The 19,370-nt window shown below is 39.8% G+C and overlaps 1 protein-coding gene across 21 annotated transcripts in view; it reads right to left on the bottom strand.

The window, feature by feature from the left end:
• Window positions 1-19,370, bottom strand: part of ENOX1 (ecto-NOX disulfide-thiol exchanger 1) — a 562,199-nt gene that overhangs the window by 190,480 nt on the left and 352,349 nt on the right. For 20 of the 21 annotated variants that reach the window (XM_075918965.1, XM_075918981.1, XM_075918972.1 and 17 more), the window contains 2 exons: window positions 10,307-10,447; window positions 9,704-9,841 (listed from right to left, as the gene is read on the bottom strand). In XM_075918965.1, the coding sequence (XP_075775080.1) occupies window positions 9,704-9,841; window positions 10,307-10,316 (148 nt within the window). In that variant the 5' untranslated portion in view covers window positions 10,317-10,447. The remainder of the gene's footprint in view (window positions 1-9,703; window positions 9,842-10,306; window positions 10,448-19,370) is intronic. The other variant, XM_075918983.1, reaches the window with a different exon arrangement.

Consider the following 19,370-nt stretch of genomic DNA (forward strand, 5'->3'; position numbering starts at 1 on the left):
GATCTGAAACTATGATTTCTAAAGAAGGATCTAGTTAAGATCCTGTCACCACAAAGCTTTAGGAAAGCCCATTGAAGGTTTTGAGGATTAAGACTTAGAAACTTGAATTTGTTCCAGTATAAAGTTTCAAGCCAATGTAGGGTCTGGAGCAGAAAGGTGATAAGCTTTCAGTGACCTACATTGCTGTATCAGTAGACTTCTATAGATATTTCTAACTATAGTTCACTACAATCACATCACTGAAACGGGAGATAGAGCACATGTGAACGAGTTGTATATCTACCAGAACATGGTAAAGCCTGCTGGCCAAGTAACTGATCAAAATGATCTCGACAAACTAGAGAAATGGTCTAAGGTAAACAGGATGAAGTTTCATAAGGATAAATGCAAAGTATTCCACTTAAGAAGGAAAAATCAGTTTCACACATACAGAATGGGAAATGACTGCCTAGGAAGGAGTACTGTGGAATGAAATTTAGGGGTCAGAATGGACCACAAATTAAATATGAATCAACTGTGCAACACTGCTGCAAAAAGCGCAAACATGATTCTAGGATGCATTATAGGAGTATTGTGAGCAAGACACAAAAAGTCATTCTTCCACTTTATTCTGCGCTGATTAGGTCACAACTGGAGTATCGTGTCCATTTCTGGGCATCACATTTCAAGAAAGATGTGGAAAAATTGGAGAAGGTCCAGAGAAGAGCAACAAAAATGATTAAAGGTCTAGAAAACACGACCTATGAGAGAAGACTGAAAGAATTGGGCTTGTTTAGTTTAGAAAAGAGAAGACTGAGAGGGGACATGATAGCAGTTTTCAAGTATTGAAAAGGGTGTTATAAGGAGGAGGGAGAAAAATTATTCTCCTTGGCCAGATGATAGGATAAGAAGCAATGGGCTTAATTGCAACAAGGAAAGTTTAGGCTGGACATTAGGAAAAATTTTCTAACTGTCAGGGCGGTTAAACACTGGAATAAATTACCTAGGGAGGTTGTGAAATCTCTGTCACTGGAGATATTTGAGAGCAGATTGGATAAACATATAATAGGGATGATCTAGGCTGCCCATGAGGGCAGGGGACTGGACTCAACAACCTCTTAAAGTCCCTTCCAGTTCTATGATGCTATGAAAGAAAAAAGCCCAGGTCCCAGCCCAGAACAACTGTTCTACAGAGGTGTTAAACAACACTGCTCACAGTACAAGTTGTGGTTGTTTTGTGTTTTGTGCGATGAGGGCCAAAGTTGGACGTAACCCCCCAAAAGGAACCACACAGATGCAATACAAAAGAGGGAGGGAGTCAGAAGAGAAGAGCATAGAAAAATATTATCATGTTCAGTAGCTCAAGAAGAGCTGCCGGCAACTGGTGCCCTAGGTGGAATACACGATCGGCGCCCCCGTCTCTATAGCCCTCAATGGCGTGACGTTATCATTGGGCGCCGAGTTAAACGCGGTGCCCTAGGCAACTACCGAGGTTGCCTACATCCACGGGCCTCCCCGATCAGTCTACATCAGAATCAAAGTCCAGACTCACACCAGATCCTTAAGTTTCCCTCCCCCTCCCTTCCCAGCCCCACATCACCTAAATCTTCATCACTGGAGATATTTAAGAGCATTTTGGATAGATATCTCTCACGGATGGTCTTGATGGTGCTTGATCCTGCCATGAGGGCAGAGGACTGGACTTGATGACTTCTCAAGGTCCCTTCCAATTCTAGTGTTCTATGATTCTACGATTCAACTTCTCAGGTTCTTTGCTAGGGATGTTAGAATTTGTGTAACTGAATACTTGTGTAACCGCATGAAATCTTAGCAGTTACATGACTATTTGCTAGTCCCTGGAGGCGGGGACAGCAGCCAGTGCACTCCTAGCCCCACTCCCCAGGAGCCCCATGCCACCCAGCACTGCTACCTCTGTATCAGAGACAGCACTCCAGGGTGGCAGATGGAGCTGGTCTGCAAGGGGAACCAGTTCAAAAACTAGCTTCCCACGCAGACTGGCGGCACCATGGAGCTGGTGCTGGGGGAGATGGCTTTGAAGTAGGTTCCTGCCTCATCCTCCCCCACTGCCTCTGTATTGGCTCCAGCCTTCCCTTTTGCCCTCTCCCCTGTTGCCTCTCTACCCACTCTGCCAGAGGCAGCAGTACTTGGGTGAGGGGAGGGGAAAGCAGGTCAGGTGCTTGTGGGAAGCCAGCACCTCATGGGCACTAGCTCCCATCCCGCGCCCAGCCCTTGCTAGCTCTGATACAGAGGCAACAAGGCGGGGAAAATATGTGTAGTCATCTACACGATGACATCCCTAGTCTTTGCTAGTGGTCACTGTACATCCTTCATTTTGGGGGGAGCCGCTAGACATGACCAATGAGCCCTCTGTTCTGTATAACATTGTTTCTTCATTAACTTTACAAAAATGAGTACAAAAACAAAACGAAAACCTTTCAATGAAAACAACAATTAATATTACTGACATCAGGATAAGATGATCTGTGACCTGGAATAGCTTTCCTGGGCATGTTTCCGCAACTGTTATGGTGGAAAAATTTCCACTAAAAACCAAAATAAAAGTCTCTCTGATGATCAGTGATCATTATCCTTTTTTTTCTTTTCAAAAATCCTTTTAAATATATTAAATAGAGAGCAGAGTCTTTGCTGTGACTGCTATTGCATGATTTGGGAGGACTTCAAATCTCACAAAAGATGCAGCACAAAGAAGAAACTGATAATATTTCTCAAATGGTGGAAAACACCAATTTTAGTTCTTGGATAATTCAAAAGCTATTTAACAAATCTGCTGTGCAACCTTTCCAGAAAATTTTCACCTCTAGGCTAAGACCAACCATGAGAAATTTCAGCCCCAAAGGTAATTTTTTGGAAAAAAATAACCTCCCGAAGAGAAAGACTTTGAAGGAAAGTGCCTTCTCAGCCATAACTATACTGCATTAATCTTTATCTGTTAAACTAAATGCATTATTACACTGTATTTATATATAAATTATATATAATTCACAAATACATACATTAATTATATGTAATGCAGTAGCCAAATATTGCCAAAAATGATGTGTGTGCTGCATAACAAGAAGGAGAAGCAAAGGATTTAGAAACAGATGAGATATTATATGATTATTCACAAGAATCCATCTTTACAAATGAAAGGCATTTGCCCAGATCAAAAAATACAATTTTACAGCACTAGAAGATAAGGAATTAAATAGTGTACAGATAACATCTAAACTGGTATTAAAAGGTTAGCAGTGCTTAAAATTGATTAGTCACTAAGACCAGACAACATACACCCCAGAGTATTATGGGCAAATTGACCAAATTTTGCAGAAGACTAAACTGTCTTTTTTTTTTTTCAGTTCAGAAAAGAGACCTGCAAGCTGCAAAGTGGCCACTGGCCAGCATAATTATATTACAAGACACAGGCTCTGGGGGTATGTCTACACTACAGCGCTAATTCGAACTAACTTAATTCGAATTAGTTAATTTGAACTAAGCTAATTCGAATTAGTGCGTCCAGACTTAAAAACTAGTTCGAATTAGCGTTTTGCTAATTCGAACTAGCATGTCCACACTGAGTGGACCCTGAACCGAGGTTAAGGATGGCCGGAAGCAGTGCCGGCAGGGCATCAGAATACGACTTAGAGCGTGGAGCTGCTGTCTCAGGCTAGCCGAGGGCTGTGCTTAAAGGGACCTGACCCCTACCTCGGACAGACAGTTCTCGGGGGTTCCCCGCTTGCAAAGCAGTCCTAGCTTGGAGTTCCCTGAGTGCTCACACTCGGCACATCACAGCACTTGGCCATCAGCCCGGCTGCACTTGCAGCAAGCTGCCATCTGGGGAGGGCAATCGGGGGGCTGCAGGAGAACTTCCACCCCGAGAAGCCCGCAGAGCCACCCCAGTCCTCCCCATCGGGGGCGCGTACCCCATTCCTCCCTCATCTCCTTCCACTTACCCTTCCCTAGCCCCCCTTCCTGATGTACAAAATAAAGAAAACGTGTGGTCAAAAACAGAATCTCTCTTTATTGAACAAAACTGGGGGAGACTGGGAAAAAGAGGTGGGAGAGGAGAAGAGAGAGGGTGGGAGAGGGGAGGGCAACTAAAATGATCAGGGGTTTGGAACAGGTCCCATATGAAGAGAGGCTAAAGAAACTTTTCAGCTTAGAGAAGAGGAGACGGAGGGGGGATATGATAGAAGTCTATAAAAGCAAGAGTGGTGTAGAGAGGGTGCATAAAGAAAAGTTCTCCATTAGTTCCCATAATAGAAGGACTAGAGGACACCAAAGGAAAGGAATGGGTAGCAGGCTTCAAAATAGTAACAGAAAGTTGTTCTTCACAAAGCAAAGAGTCAACCTGTGGAACTCCTTGCTGCAGGAGGCTGTGATGGCTAGGACTAGAACAGAGTTTAAAAAGAAGTGAGATAATGTCATGGAGGTTAGGTTCATAAAAGGATATTAGCCAGGGGATAGAAATGGTGTCCCTGGCCTCTGTCAGAAGCTGGAGAAGGATGGTAGGAGACAAATTGCTTGATCATTGTCTTCAGTCCACCCCTTCTGGGGCACCTGGAGCTGGCCACTGTCGGCAGACAGGCTACTGGGCTAGACGGACCTTTGGTCTTACCCAGTAACGGCCATTCTTATGTTCTTAATTCTTTTGATGGCAAAATATTGTGAAAATCATGGATTTGTCATGGTGAAAAAGGTCAAAAATCATTAAGTCAAGGGGAGAGATGAGTGAAATGTCAAAGCACCTATTTACTTTGGGAAATACATAATACAGTAGAATGTCAGGAATGGAGGTTGTTTGTAACTCTGAAATGTTTGTAAATCTAAACAGAACATAATGGCTTTGAAACTTTATGATGCAGAAGTGAAATGCAGGTTTTATCTATTTTAATTTAACAGAAACAGAAACAGTTCCCTTACTTTGTCAAATATTTATTTGTAAAACTTTCCCTTTTTTTAGTAGTTTATTTTTAACCCTGTAGTTTCACAAATTGCGCAGCTTATTTTGATATTATTTTGAAATAGCTTATTTCGAAATTTGGTGTTGTCTACACAGCACTTATTTCAAAATAAATAGCTATTCCAAAATGTCCCTTAATCCTCGTGAAAGGAGATTTACAGGGACATTGGAATAGCAAGCCCATTATATTTTGAAATAATGGGCTTGCTGTGAAGATGCGAGACAGCTATTTCAGGATACTTCAGTGTGCTGAAATAGTGTGGTAGTGTATATGTAGCCTATGGCATTTGCTTTTTTGGTGTGGGTCTTTGCTGCCTGATTGCATATTTCTGGTTCCAATGAGGTGTGTTGTTGATTGATCAGTTTGATATTCATAACTCTGATTTTCTACTGTACATAGTTTTACACAAAGGAAAACAAAAGACATGAGGGAAGGGGTCTCTTCTTTGCCTTGCTGGAAACAAGGCAATATTCCAGTAATTAGTACTTATCACTAATGCTACACCTCATACTTTAAAAGTGCTGTACGCATATCGAGTGATCCAAACAAAGCTCCTAATATAGAAGGTAAAAAAGAAAATAGTTCCGAAAATAAACTAGCAGCAACCCAAGTGATCAATTGAAATCCTTGAGCTCCTCACACAAGGAAATAATGTGAAGGGGGACAAACTCAGTTCCATTTGTGCCACACCTTTGACATATTGGGGAAGTTACAGAGGTGCTGCTGGGAGAAGAATTTACACAAAAAATGTGGAAAGGAAAGGGGAACATGAAAGGAAATGTGCAAACTCTCCTACTTTAAATGCAACAGAGGGTACGTCTATGCTGCAAGGTAGTGGAATTCTGAAATAGCTATCCCGCGTCCAAGGACCACGCTCGTTATTCCGAAATACCTTTCAAAATAACAGACACGCTATTTTTCCATCCCTGTAAACCTCGCTGCAAGAGGAATAAGGGATGGCTCAAAATAGTGCTTTATTTCGAAATCTGGTGATGTGTAGATGCACCAAATTTTGAAATAGCCTATTTCAAAATAAAAATGAAATAAGATACACAATTTGCATAGAGCAAATTGTGTATCTTATTTTGATTTTAGTGTGTAGCGTAGACATACCCTGAGACACTGATCAGTGGAACCAGACAAAAGGGCTCTGATACAAAATCATTTGCAGAATTTTAAGATAATTAAGTCATAGTTTAGTAAAATACATCAAAAGAGCACTGTGCTTGTTTGTTCCTAGGAGGCATATATTTACAGATCAAGCAAAGGAAAGACCTCTACTCAATTCAATGGCATTTCTCCATCTGTGACAGAATAACTTTTGAACATTTATGTAATCAACTCAAAAAATTTCAGAGAATCTTCTAGGCATCCACAGGCAGAACCCTGTTGCTTTTGTTGACAACTGGGGAAGTTTTCATAAAAAAATCAGGCCCACAAAATGCTCATTTAGTACAGAAGGCAGATAAACCTCTACTTCATCCATGCCTATATATCACAGGCAGCAGTTTGGGCTACATAAGCAATGAAGTGTGTGACTATCTAGGTACTGCACAACTCAACACCAATATACTGAGGCAGATGAAGAATCTCAGAGAAGGTACAGTTGTATAATTGGGAAAACAGCATATCTAATGGGGAGACCATTGGACTGGGAATCAACTGAAGATCTACACCAGCTATATTTCCTGCTCTGGATTGACTGGTTGTGTGATCCTGGATTAGTTACCCAATGTTTCTGTGTCTTAGTTTACTGTGTCTTAGTTTATTCATCTACAATAAAAGGGGTCAGATTCTCAGCTAGTGTAAACTGGCATCATTCCATTCAATCCCTGATTTCAGAAAAACATAACTTCACAAATCCCCTGGGAAGGAGGTATAGTTTATAATCACTAAGGTCCCAAAATGATAAGCTATTATGCTGTAAGATTTGCCCAGGCATCAAGAACATTTAGAAAGTACAGAATGCAAGGCTACAAGAATAAATACCCAAGGTGAAATGGCTGAATCTCTTCAAATGCATTTATCTTCTGAAAGAGCAAATGCAGCTAAAAAGACTTCCCCCTTTTCCCTGTTGGTGAATGAACTAAAAAAATAATTATTACATTAATATCAAACGCTGATCTTCTATGATGTGCCAGAGTTGTAAAATAGGGAACTAGATTGAAACTAATATTACAATTAAAATGTGTATAAAAGGGAGGTCAACTATAGGTGATACAGCTTTGGGCAAAATATTGGAAATTTCAATGACAGGGTTTCCCTCATGGGCAATCCTGTTAGAAAAGAAAAGAGTTGCATTCATATTGATTTCTTTTCGTTTAAGTGACAAAGTGAAGTAGCAAGGCTAATGCGTGCAATCAAACATGCTTGTGCTATCCAGTTAGTGAAATACACCTGTGCTTAAACAGACAATAAATAAAAAAGGAATTAAAACCAAACAGTGTTAGGTAATCATAATGTGGAATAATCTGAAATATAACGGTTTGGTTAATTATGCACAGACTCAGCCCTGCCACATAAACCAAAGTCACACCATTGTTATTAAAACAGAGAGAACAGAAACAGAAATATAGACAGCTGTTCGTTCTTGAAGTGACTTCTCAAAGTAAAACGGATGGCAAAAATAAGTTGAAAGAGCATCATAGACTGTGCAGTGAGGTTGTATAAATTATATAGACTTTAAACTGGATATTTCAGTGCTGGCAGAAGAATTGCTTCTTTAGCAAGCATAATAGCAAAGGTGGCTAAGAGACGTACTGCACAGAGGCCCACAAAATACAACTTGTGGAGGTAAATTGATAACAGCAGCAAATCAGCACATGTTCGAGGTATGTCTCAAGATGGTTGTAACAAAAGTGATGACTTAGCTCGTCTTATGCAAGCAGGTGTGACAAGATATGTTGAACAATGAGAATGGAAAATTCTAGTCCCGGTTGCAAGAACTCGAAAGCTGCCATCTTGTACCTTGATCGGCTAGTGAGAAAGTATGACTTTCATATTGGTTAGACATTTTGAAACTTTAGAAGAAGTGGGAGTCATCATCAGATTGATCATGCCAACCCCTCCAAGAAGAAGCATGAAATTGGACCAACAGAAATAGGTTAAAATGGTATGTTTAACAGAAATAGGTTAAAATGATATGTTTCCTGAATTCTGAAGACAACTGGAAGGAAATTCTGGGCCAGCCACATGGAGACGTTAACAACTGATCTTGGATAGGCACATGTAACTGTCTCTTTCTATTATCCAGCAATTTGGGTTGTTCACTAGCATGTTAGGAAAAAAATTACTGACATGTCTGTCCTTCGCTCCACCTGTGTTTGCAGGGTCAGCTCCTGATATGAACAGTACTTGAGCTGCAAGCTGATGGCTGAGCAAAGATTTGGTGATAAGTTACACACAGATTTTCTCTTGGGTGATGACCCAAATCAGCCATTAACTATTTTCTGAAACAGGGTGCCTAATTACCAAAGAAGAATAAATGTTTATGAATGAGCTCTAAAGAGCATCACCATTATTGTATATGACTTTTTTTTGTAACTGGTTCCAATCAAGATTTTTGTAAAATAACTTAAAACTAAACACATTACTGTTATTAGCTTAGATAATAGAATATGTGTCCACCATAATCAGTGGTTTCATACTACTTTTCAAGTTCTAGGTATATACAGATATAAAATGAGACTAAACGTGTAAGCTTCTTGAATTCCACTCAGTCTGTACAGCCTGTCATTAATGTAGGAGTTTATGCTGGATAGTTAGTCAGGTCCTAGGCTAATATAATTTACTGGAAAATAGGTAACAAGGGTTGACTATTGTAGATCCACTGGGAAGGAGAACTTGGTGAATTGGCATGCAAGCAACTAACCAAAACATCCTGTGATTTAGCTTTGGATTCTTTTTCCTCTGTTGTGTTAGAAACACTAGAGATGATAATCAACAACCACAAGCGAAGCCCTATTCTGAAAAAGTGTACGTCTACACTGCAAAACAGACAAGCAAACTTACAGCAGCAAATCTCAGAGCCCAAGCCAACTAGAACCCTAGTCCAGGATGCATGATATGGGTCTGAGATTAGCAGTGTAAACATTCTTGCTTGGGCTGGAACTTGGTTTCTGAAGTCTGAGCAGGCTGGAGGTGGGGAAGGGGGTCAGAGCTGGGCTCTAGCCTGAGTGGAAACATGTACATTGCTCTTTTTAGCTCTTTTAGGGTGAGGCCTAAGCAGGATTTCAGCGGGAGCAGGACTGACCTTCAATGTTTGTATTGTGCAAAATAGTATTTTTATTATTGCTAGAAAGAGTTAATCGATCCACTGCAAAGCTCTCACAAGCTGTAAATGAAATGACAAAGTCAGAGGATAATAGCCCTTGAAAATTAATTATGGTGTAAAAAAAAGTTAGAAAAATTATGGGATCGCTTCTCTCTTTCAGTTAGCTAATATTACCAGTGGATATGAATAACACGGGATTCACTTTTTAGAGCATTGTAGATCAATGGTTTAGAAATCTAATTTCCCCAAAGATTTTGGCTGCTCCACTAGGTTAAAACACAGTATGGATTATATACCTATTATACAAAGAGACTAATATGGAGTATACAATACTAATCATAGAAGCTGTGCATCTAGAAACAATGTTCTGAGACTCTAAAAATACACATCTGCAGAAATGATTTCAGATGTTTGTAAAAAGACTGAAAAAATCCATAGTGCAGGAAATCTCTAACAGAAATCTTACCTGTCACAAGCTGTTGTCCAGGTAATCCTACAGGAACCATCCCGAGGTTATTCATAGCAGTAGCCCAAGCCGTTGGATCAGTAACTGACATGTTAAGCTGTGTGGTATCTATAGCTATACTTCCCAAACCATCAGCTGCTGTGGGAAAAGAGACAAATTCTGAGTTTAAAAGTCAATATGCCACAATTATAATAGAAAGTTGTGTTGGAGACATAAATAAATCTTACTGAAAATAATATTTTTATTATTATGATACATCTTTTTGGAGCCCCCATAAAATTGCTAGGTGCTATATAGTGGTGAGAGAAGATACGGTCCTGCTCAAAATGAACTTATAATTTTACACTGCCTAATCAATGACAAATGTTTCTATGGAAATTAACATCATGAGATTTCCACATATTCAAAGAAGGGACACATTTTTCATGAAATGTAGTTGACTAAAGAAACTGTGACAACATTTAGGCACCTGTATGAAAAGGTTAGATCAATTTGATTTGACTTAGGAAAATTATGAAGTTCCATTTGAAAACAAAAAGTAACCATCTCTAATCAGTTTAGCAACAATATTTTCAGTGGCCACCACACAGTACAGATGTTTACCTGCAGCCATTGTTTAAACTGGTTCCTTTTGTTGCTGAGTGACTTCAAGAAGCAACGTATCCACTACTATATTAATAACATCTTGCGATGGGAGAATCTGTCTGTCACTGAATGCAGAGCCCACACACAGTTCATTGGGTGCTGCAAAAAAGCACAAGTAATCAGACATTAAATGCTGCTTTTAAAATCAATTTTCAAAACACTACACCCTGACTGAAATCAATATGAAGCTCCTACATACTCACAGTTGGATCTCCAAACCAATTCAGTTGTATATCTTCATCAAGAGTTAGTGAAGGAGTTTCAACTAACCTGCATTCTTGCTGACTGAATAAATGGTGCCATGTATGAGCCTGTCAGATGTCTTGCCTCTGGCTGAAAAGCCTTCACAAATTAGGTTTTATCAGTACCTACACAGTCACCTCAGCATGCAAGCATCAATTGAAAGGGCATACTGGGAGCTGCATATGAATTTTTTAAAAAGTTAAAAATTAATTGATGTTGTGAGTTTTGAGGAAACACTCGCCTGTTAAATATATTTCCAGATGAAGGAGTAACTTTAAGAGTGGAATACAAACCTTGAAGGGCTTGCAATGTTATAGATGCCACACACTCTTTAACTAACACAGTATCCTCAGCCCACAAAGTGGCCCCAAAAAGAAGAAAGGGGAGCCCACCAGCCTACATCTGAAATAGCTTCACTTCTGTCAGGCTTCTGTTGCAACATGAATTTTACATAAAGGTAATACTTTTGTCTGTGACTCTCATGTCTGCGTATTTCTGATAGTTGAAGAAAAAGAAAACAAAGCATGTAACCAAAGTGAGAGGTGACAACTTCGATGATAACAACACCTTCAAATTCTTATAGCAGAGAGAGCAAATATTTATTGTGGTTGAGATAAACACATATCTAAGCCTATTTTAGTCCTTTTATGCATTAGTTATGTAACAGACTGCAGTGGTTTTTCGGAGCCTTTACTGTCTCTCATGATTGCCTCACTGCCATGTAAGAGCACTAAGGGCTTGATCCAAAAGCTTATTGAAGTCAGTGGAAAAATTCCCATTGATTTAATTGTGCTTGGCTGGCTTAGACCGTTAAGTCCCCAGTCTTTTATCACAGAAGTCAGCTGGAGTTTTGGAATTAATTTCACTGGAAGTATAAGGAGGCTTTAAGGATAATTTTTTCAAAACAGAACACAAAAATGCATACAGAGAATTTGAATGTTCAAACCTCACATTTGTTTATGCTAACGGCTAATTATAGAATCATAGAGTTGGAAGAGACCTCAGGAGGTCATCGAGTCTAACCCCCTGCCCAAAGCAGGACCAACCCGAAATAAGTCACCCCAGCCAGGGCTTTGTCAATCCATAGCTTAAAAACCACTAGGGATGAAGATTCTACCACCTCCCTAGGTAACCCATTCCAGTGCTTCACCACCCTCCTAGTGAAATAGTTTTTCCTAATATCCAACCTAGACCTCTCCCACTGCAACTTGTACAGACAAAATGTGTAAGTAAACATCCAAGTAAACAAATGTCCAAATGTGGGTTTGAGTAATATTTCATGGGCCATTTCTGGTAAATACTTTGGAGCTCAGGTTTACGTGTTAAATATTCTTTATGAAAATTATTTAAATAGATGTTAGGTGTATTGTTTCCAGTTTGTGAACCTCAATATTTCATCTTTAGAAAAGACATATTAAAAGTGATTAAACTAGACTTTAGTTTAATTCTCCCCACACTTTTATCTTCACAAGGAAAGGCAGAAAAATGTTAAGTAAACAAATTTCAGCCTATTGGCCACTTGCAAGCTATTTGTTCTGACAGTGTCTTTTACCATGTGTCAATGAGATGAGCTGCTGGTCAGCTAAATTGCTTGATATTGCTTCTGCTTCATCACTGGAAAGAGAAATTTCAAATGGGAATGATGAGTGAAAGGAAAATGATGAGTGGCAAATCACTGCCCATGCTAAAACGCCTGAAACTTTGGGGGGTTCTGAACATTTTCTTGAACAAATAGTAAATTGTCCAAATGCATATACTGTGTTAATTCATTAAAATGTTTGCGATTCACTTTTTGTACAGTGTCAGTAGCTCTAGTCATGAATCTGGGGATTAAAATGCCTAGAGGTTCTCCCAACTAGCTATTTGCTTTGCCGACTCCCTGACCAGCTGGATGTTCACTGTCAGTACCCAGGCCAGGGAAACTAATGATCCAACCAGCAGACTAAATTCAGTGATGAATCCTGGTCATGTGCCACCTGAGGCTCACTGTGCATACGTTAAGAAGAAGAAATAGCTGCAGGGCAGAGTGAATGACAAAAAGTCACAAGGTGAGCTGAAGCCCGAAGCTGAACGAATCCTCTCTAAGCAAGAGTTGCTGCAGGCTGTTTTGTCAGTGGAACAGTACTGAATAACAAATCTGTGCACCTAAGCTCCTTGTTGAGCATCCTGCAGAATGATATACATAAAATTGGTGACAGATGCAAAAGAGAAGCACAGGACTGGACTCTGAATTTAGAGCCTACTAATTCTAAATATCCTTAAAGAAACTCCACTCAAAGTTGATATATAATTGACGAAACTGTAGTGACAGCACTGGGAACAGTGCTAGTACAACACGAGATACTGATTTATTCTTCTTTCTTAATACAGAATCTTTATGGAAGAAAAGTTCTTATATTAACATTAGGCAAAATGACATTTCATCAAATAACCTTACAGTTATGTTCAACTGTCAGTTTGAACTCAGCATTTAGGTTCTGTAAAAAAAAGTTTAACAAATCATAATAGTAAAAGAAAAGTTTGACTTTGTAATAAAAAGTTTTATGTGGCTTTAAATATTTCCCTTCAGTTTTTGCCATCTGAACACTGCAGAACTCTGCAATGGAGGTAAAAAGTCATAGAAGTCAGAAACAACAATGAAGCTATTTTGTGTTCACTGTCTACACTGTATGCAGTGCAACTAGCAAACAGATATAAGGGATGAAAACTGCATTCAATTTAAAAAAAAAATCTTCTCCTTTTAGTAATCAGAGGTGTTACTCATAAGATAGAGTGGGAAATTTGACTATATGGGGACAGAACCTCATCTGATAAAAGTCAACATAGTCCCAATAAGTTCCTGAAGATCCCGGCAGCAGAGGAGATCCATGCTTTTAAACCAATTTATGCAACTTTAAATATCAGTAACACACAGGCATACAAAATAAATATACTAGTTCTGCAAACACTCATGCACATGAGTAACTTTACTCTGGCGAGAATCTCCACTGAGATGAATCTAAAAATTCAATATAAAGGAACAAACTGGACAATGCATTCTTTATTTTATATTTACAGGGCTTCCGATTAACACTGTTTTAAATCTCAATGCAAAGACCACACCACAGTTTTGGCAATCTCCTTTCATAGTCACCTAACAAATATCCATTTTCCATCCTGTCATGGTGGGCTGAGGGAGAGTTTTAGACTCTCCTCAGACAGGCTGTCAGGAAGATAAAGTACCCGCAGGCCCATACCAATGAGAGCTTCTCAGTCATAGCAGATTGTACTTAGTACGCATATTTTATACAAGGCAATTAAATGCAGTTACCCAAGTGAATACAGAACTTGGTTATATATTGTGCATCAATTATCACAGGCAATGAATGCCATGAGACAAAGAGATTAACACAACATAAAACTAATTCAATAATACAGCATATTGCTAAGTTGAAAACTTACCCTTTAGATATCCGCAACACCCCAGACAAATGAGGCAATAAGACAAAACAAAGTAAACTCCCTACTGTCAAAATTGCTAGCAGAACGCCCTGGTAAAACGGTCAACCAAAGATGACAAAAATTTAACAGGTAATGAGGACAGGTCTGGATAGTCAAGAGGAAGTTCTTTTTCAACTTCTGCCATTGACCTGCTATGTGGCTTTGGGAAACTCCTGTCAACTCACTGTAATTTCTGTGATCACTACATGCCTTGAGGAAGAGACTGATTATATCCACTTTCTGAAATGAGGATTATATGCTTTCATATAATAAACATCCCTGATGCTGAATCTAACAGTTCCAAAGCAATGGCCACTATAAACAAGTCAAATGGGTTTAAAAGGCAAGAGGGTAGACAGAATGATGTGATTATTTGTAAGGTCTGATATCTCATGATACACCAGATGTAGGTGGATTTCCAATCTCACCAAAGGTCTATATCATTTGTTTCCATCCACTGTGATTCATAAGTTATCGGACATCAGTGCAGTCACTAAAGCACCTGATAAGGCAAAAATACAGGCCACTGACGAGACTGGTCAGGGTGTTTCAACATACCCCAAACTCTCAGCTCATCTAATCTGTGCTGATGTTTGTAGGTATGGATTATTAGACCTGCAGGCAGGTTTTCCATTAGAACATCTGGTGGAAAAAGGACCTTGGTGGCTCCAGTCAGCAGCACTGACTAGGCTGTTAAAAGTGTGATTGGTGGTGCTGCTGGTGCAGTGAGGCTGGCAGCCTCCCTGCCTGGCTCTGTGTGGCTCTAGGAAGTGGCTGGCATGTCTGACTCCAAAGTGGAGGGATGTCCATGGGGGCTCTGAGAACTGCATCTGCCCTGAATGCCAGCTCCACAGCTCCCTTTGGCCAGGAACCACACCTGTGGGAGGAGAAAGTGTGTAGCAGAGCCTCATAGCTACCCCTTCTCCTAAAAGCTGGCGGGACGTGCCAGCTACTTCCAGTAGCCACCTGAGGTAAGTATCATTTGGCTGGAGCTCATACCCCAACCTCCCTTCTGCACCCAACCATTTACCCCTCCCTGGAGCACGCACCTCCAGCCCAGAACCTTACCTACCCTCACACCTGGAACCCTTGGGCCCCAGCCCAGAGCCCCCTCCAACAGCCCAAACCTCATATCCCTGGCCCCAACCCAGAGCCTGTACCCCCTACTAGAGCCCTCACTCTGTCCCACATCTCAACCCCTTGCCCCTGCCTGGTGAAAATGAGTGAGGAAGGGAGGATGGGGGAGAGCGAAAGATGGAGGGAGGTTTGATAGAGTGAACAAGGGGTGGTTGAAGTGGCAAGGCAGGGCAAGGGTGTTCAGTTTTCTGCAATAGAAAGTTGGCAACCCTAGCTGCAGAGTTTGCTTCAAGAAAAAAAGTTAGACCATACCACTCACTACATGTGTAAAATGTCTACTTGGTCGTCTTTAGAGAAAGAAACTTGACAAAAAAGAAAGCATTAGCAATTGCAACCATCATGACAGACTTTTCTCTCTCCCTAACACCCCAGCCACACAGAAGAAACATTTATGTGATGTGTTTTGTACCACTCTGACTTCTGCTCTTAACTTCATGAGTGCAGCTTTTGAAGTGAAGGTGACTTTCTGCATTTTTGTATATTTTAAAGGGGAAAAACTCTAAACCCAGCCGAGCTCTGAAATTCAAACCGTTCACAAGTGCCTAAAATGAAATGCACAATCTTCTTCTGCTGCTGCTTTTTCTCAACACTTGAGTATATGAAACATAGGAGGCTTCAAAACAAGTTGGCAGAGCACTTTTGAAAACGTGGCCTTTCTTTAGGCACCTCAGTAGCAGACGAACTCTTTTAAAAAATTGATTCCAACTGTAGATGCTGAATACCTCAAAACAATGCTTTTGTTGATTAAAATGTGCCCTGTCTTAAACTATAAACCAATAATGAGATGAACTTTTCTGAGGCTGAGTGCAGCAGAATCTGCTATGGAAACTGGCAGGAGTATAAGAATATGAGTCTTCAGGAAACACAAAGAAAGGGGAACTTAAATAGTGTATACTGGAGGTTTATTTATATAATTTAAATGGTGAGAAATGAAATTATTATTTTGATTTTCAGTCATTTGGGTTGAAGTATGAAACCATTACTCACTCCAGGTTTGGCCACTGGAAAATTATGTAATTCTGTAAAACTCATAAAATAAATGATACCATATTAAAGCACTTCAATTTACCTCTTGTAAGTATGATCATGTACATTTAGGACATGTCTACACAGCAGAGCAAAAGTTGAATTAAGATACACAACTTCAGCTACATCAATTGCGTAGCTGAACTCAAAATAGCTTAATTTGGCTTTTAGTGCTGTCTACACAGCAGGAAGTCAAAGGAAGAACACTCTTTTCATGAGATGAGGGTTACAGGAGTCAGAGGAAGAAGACCTCCATCTCGATATTATTTTGAAATAATAGCTTGCTGTGTAGATGCGCACTTCGTTATTTCGAAATAACATCAGTTATTCCAAAATAATGCTGCTGTATAGACGTACCCATATATTTTTGCATACTTGCATATGAGCATTTACACCAGTAATCATTGCAACAAATCAGAATTATGTCAATAATCCCAAAACAATTTAGATAAAGTCACAATGTATTCTTTCAGTTTACTCTCTGAAATCAAACAAACCAATATGCACACAACATATCTTCTGGAAGAACTGCTCATTCAGGATGCTGCATTAGTAAATGCTTTGCCTCAGCAGTTTTTTGAAGATAATATGTGAAATATACAAAGGCCAGATTTCCGCCAGAAAGTAGAGCACAGGAAGATTTCAGGAAGGTAAAAATAAAACAAAGGTCTGTGAGATAAATAGGTGTTCCCTTGTAATGTTGTTTTAAAAGTCACTTGGTAACATTTTTTAAAAATCAAATCCAGAACTTCACAGGCAACCAGTATAAGGTCTTAACAGGTTACAAATGTGCTTGTTCTTTTGTGAAAATCCTAGCAGCTGCAGCTTGAATACACTGAAGTCTATAAATAACAGATTTTGGAGACACAATAAGCAAAACATTATAGAAGTCCAGCTTAGGGATAACAAAAGCATATGCAGGACTAAAATTATCTGTAAAAAGCAACTTCGCTGGCTAGCAATGTAGTGTACTCATGATAAAAACCAAATCTGGATATTGCTCGAATACAAAGTGCCATTGATGATCTCTGTTTTTCCACTCTGTCTAGGAGCTGATTTTAAATTGCAAACTGCTTGCCTTCCATTTCAGAGAAGGAATGCTTACAGAATATAATATACAATTTCACCATTTCATATTGAAGTTCTTAAGCCTTGCAGCTGTAAATACATATATATTTGAGCCTTCCGAAATTTTCTAATGAAATTATAACAACATTTTAAACAAATATAATGCTGCTTTTCATCCAAGGTCCTCAAAACAATTTTTAGAAATATGACATTCCTCCAATAGATATTTCATACATAAAGGGAGCACAGAGAGCACCCCCACTTACAGAGGGGAAAAATATAGAAATGAAAATGATTGTATTGTGTAGGAATGGAGGCTTCTATACCATAGGCATGTTGTGGGGAAAAAAATCTTTCATCAATGCTGTCACTGTCAAATCAGAAAGCAAATGAAAAATAGGTATAAGAAATTAAATTATCTACTGAGCACAGAAACATAGAAATATTCATAAGAAAAGACCTTCAAGTGATCTAGTACAATCTACTGCCACTGAACCAAATTGTTCTCCTTAGATCCATGCAAGGATGGAAGCCTCAGATCAATGTTTCCTCTAATCTTTTCTATCCATGTGTAGAATAATTTTATGTGCACCGTGTCATGTGCAAATATACACCAGCAGCAGCATCTAAAACCTAGCTGTGGATGTTCTTCTAATCAACTAGGTGGCATTTGAATCTCTCTTACAGTAAACATTGCTTCTGAAACATCTCTCTATTTTTTACATGGAAAGTTGGTTCAGCTGCCATCAAGATACCTTCCTCCCACCTCTGGATCCTGAGGAGGCCTTTCCACAGCCTACACTATTGCCTGCAAGGAGCAAAAGTAATCTAGGGAGCAATGAGTTCAAGATGAGGCCTTGGTAGCCTGGTTCCACTGCTTTGGGAGTAATGACAGTTCCTCCAGCAGTTTGGAGAATCAGAGCCTGCAAACGGATTGTGCTGGCTTCTTGGGCATCTACCAGGATTGTGGAAAGAGGTAAATTGCACTGACCTGTTAGGATAATATGGGGTGGGGGGGATCTCTGTGAAGGGAACTTCATTTTCTTGCCACAGCCTCTTCTCCTAGAACTTTCTGCTAAAAGATATACAGGCAGTCCCCGGGTTACATGGATCTGACTTACATCGGATCCCTACTTACAAACGGGGTGAGGCAACCCCGCACTAGCTGCTTCCCCCCAGCAGACCAGGGAGACGCGAAGCTAGCGCCCCCCCAGCAGACCAGGGAGACGCGGAGCGGCTTTTCTCAGCAGACACCTCATCTTGAGAATAAAGGACTGAGGGAAGTGAGGTGTGGGAGAATAAAACTGAGCTCTGGAGAAATGTTTGGCTAGAGTTTCCCCTACAATATGTACCAGTTCCGACTTACATACAAATTCAACTTAAGAACAAACATACAGTCCCTATCTTGTACGTAACCCGGGGACTACCTGTAATCTATTCTAGGCTAATGTCCCCAACAGCCCAGTACATTTCGGGTCTAACTTTTGGGACTTTCAAGCAACAGGGCTTTTGCCAGTTCCTTTGGGAAACTGAATTATACCGATAAACTGAGTTTAATCTCTTCAACCATGCCATATAATAATTAAAAAAATCAGACTTGTATATATGTATTATATACAGAGATACCGTGTGCCTTTGCTCACCTTACCACATTCTGCTCATTATTGCATCCTTACCACAGCTATTACAAAAAAATCCCTTCAGATACTTTTTTTTTTTAAACTCAACCTATCACAGAATGTTTCTATGCTTCCCACATTGATGCAATGTGAAATCCTCCTCCACACATCACCTAAAAAATTAAACTGGACTACAAAAGACATTCAACTGGCCATAGTCAGTTCTGCAACTATGACAAATTTATAATCCAGTGTCTCTTATCCCATCAGGGCTAGAAACAAGCATTTTAACATCATTGAAAAGGAGAGATTCCAGCTGCGGGCACATAGCACTTGCTTCTAGCCATGGAAGATGAAGGATAGCTGAGCTACATATAGTAACATTATGTCTGGAAAAGCTAATTTAAGTAATTTTTAGATGTTTCTAAAATGTATTCATTAGCATTCCT

This window comes from Pelodiscus sinensis, chromosome 1, assembly GCF_049634645.1.
Source record: "Pelodiscus sinensis isolate JC-2024 chromosome 1, ASM4963464v1, whole genome shotgun sequence".
In the NCBI taxonomy this organism is placed as follows: Eukaryota; Metazoa; Chordata; order Testudines; family Trionychidae; genus Pelodiscus; species Pelodiscus sinensis.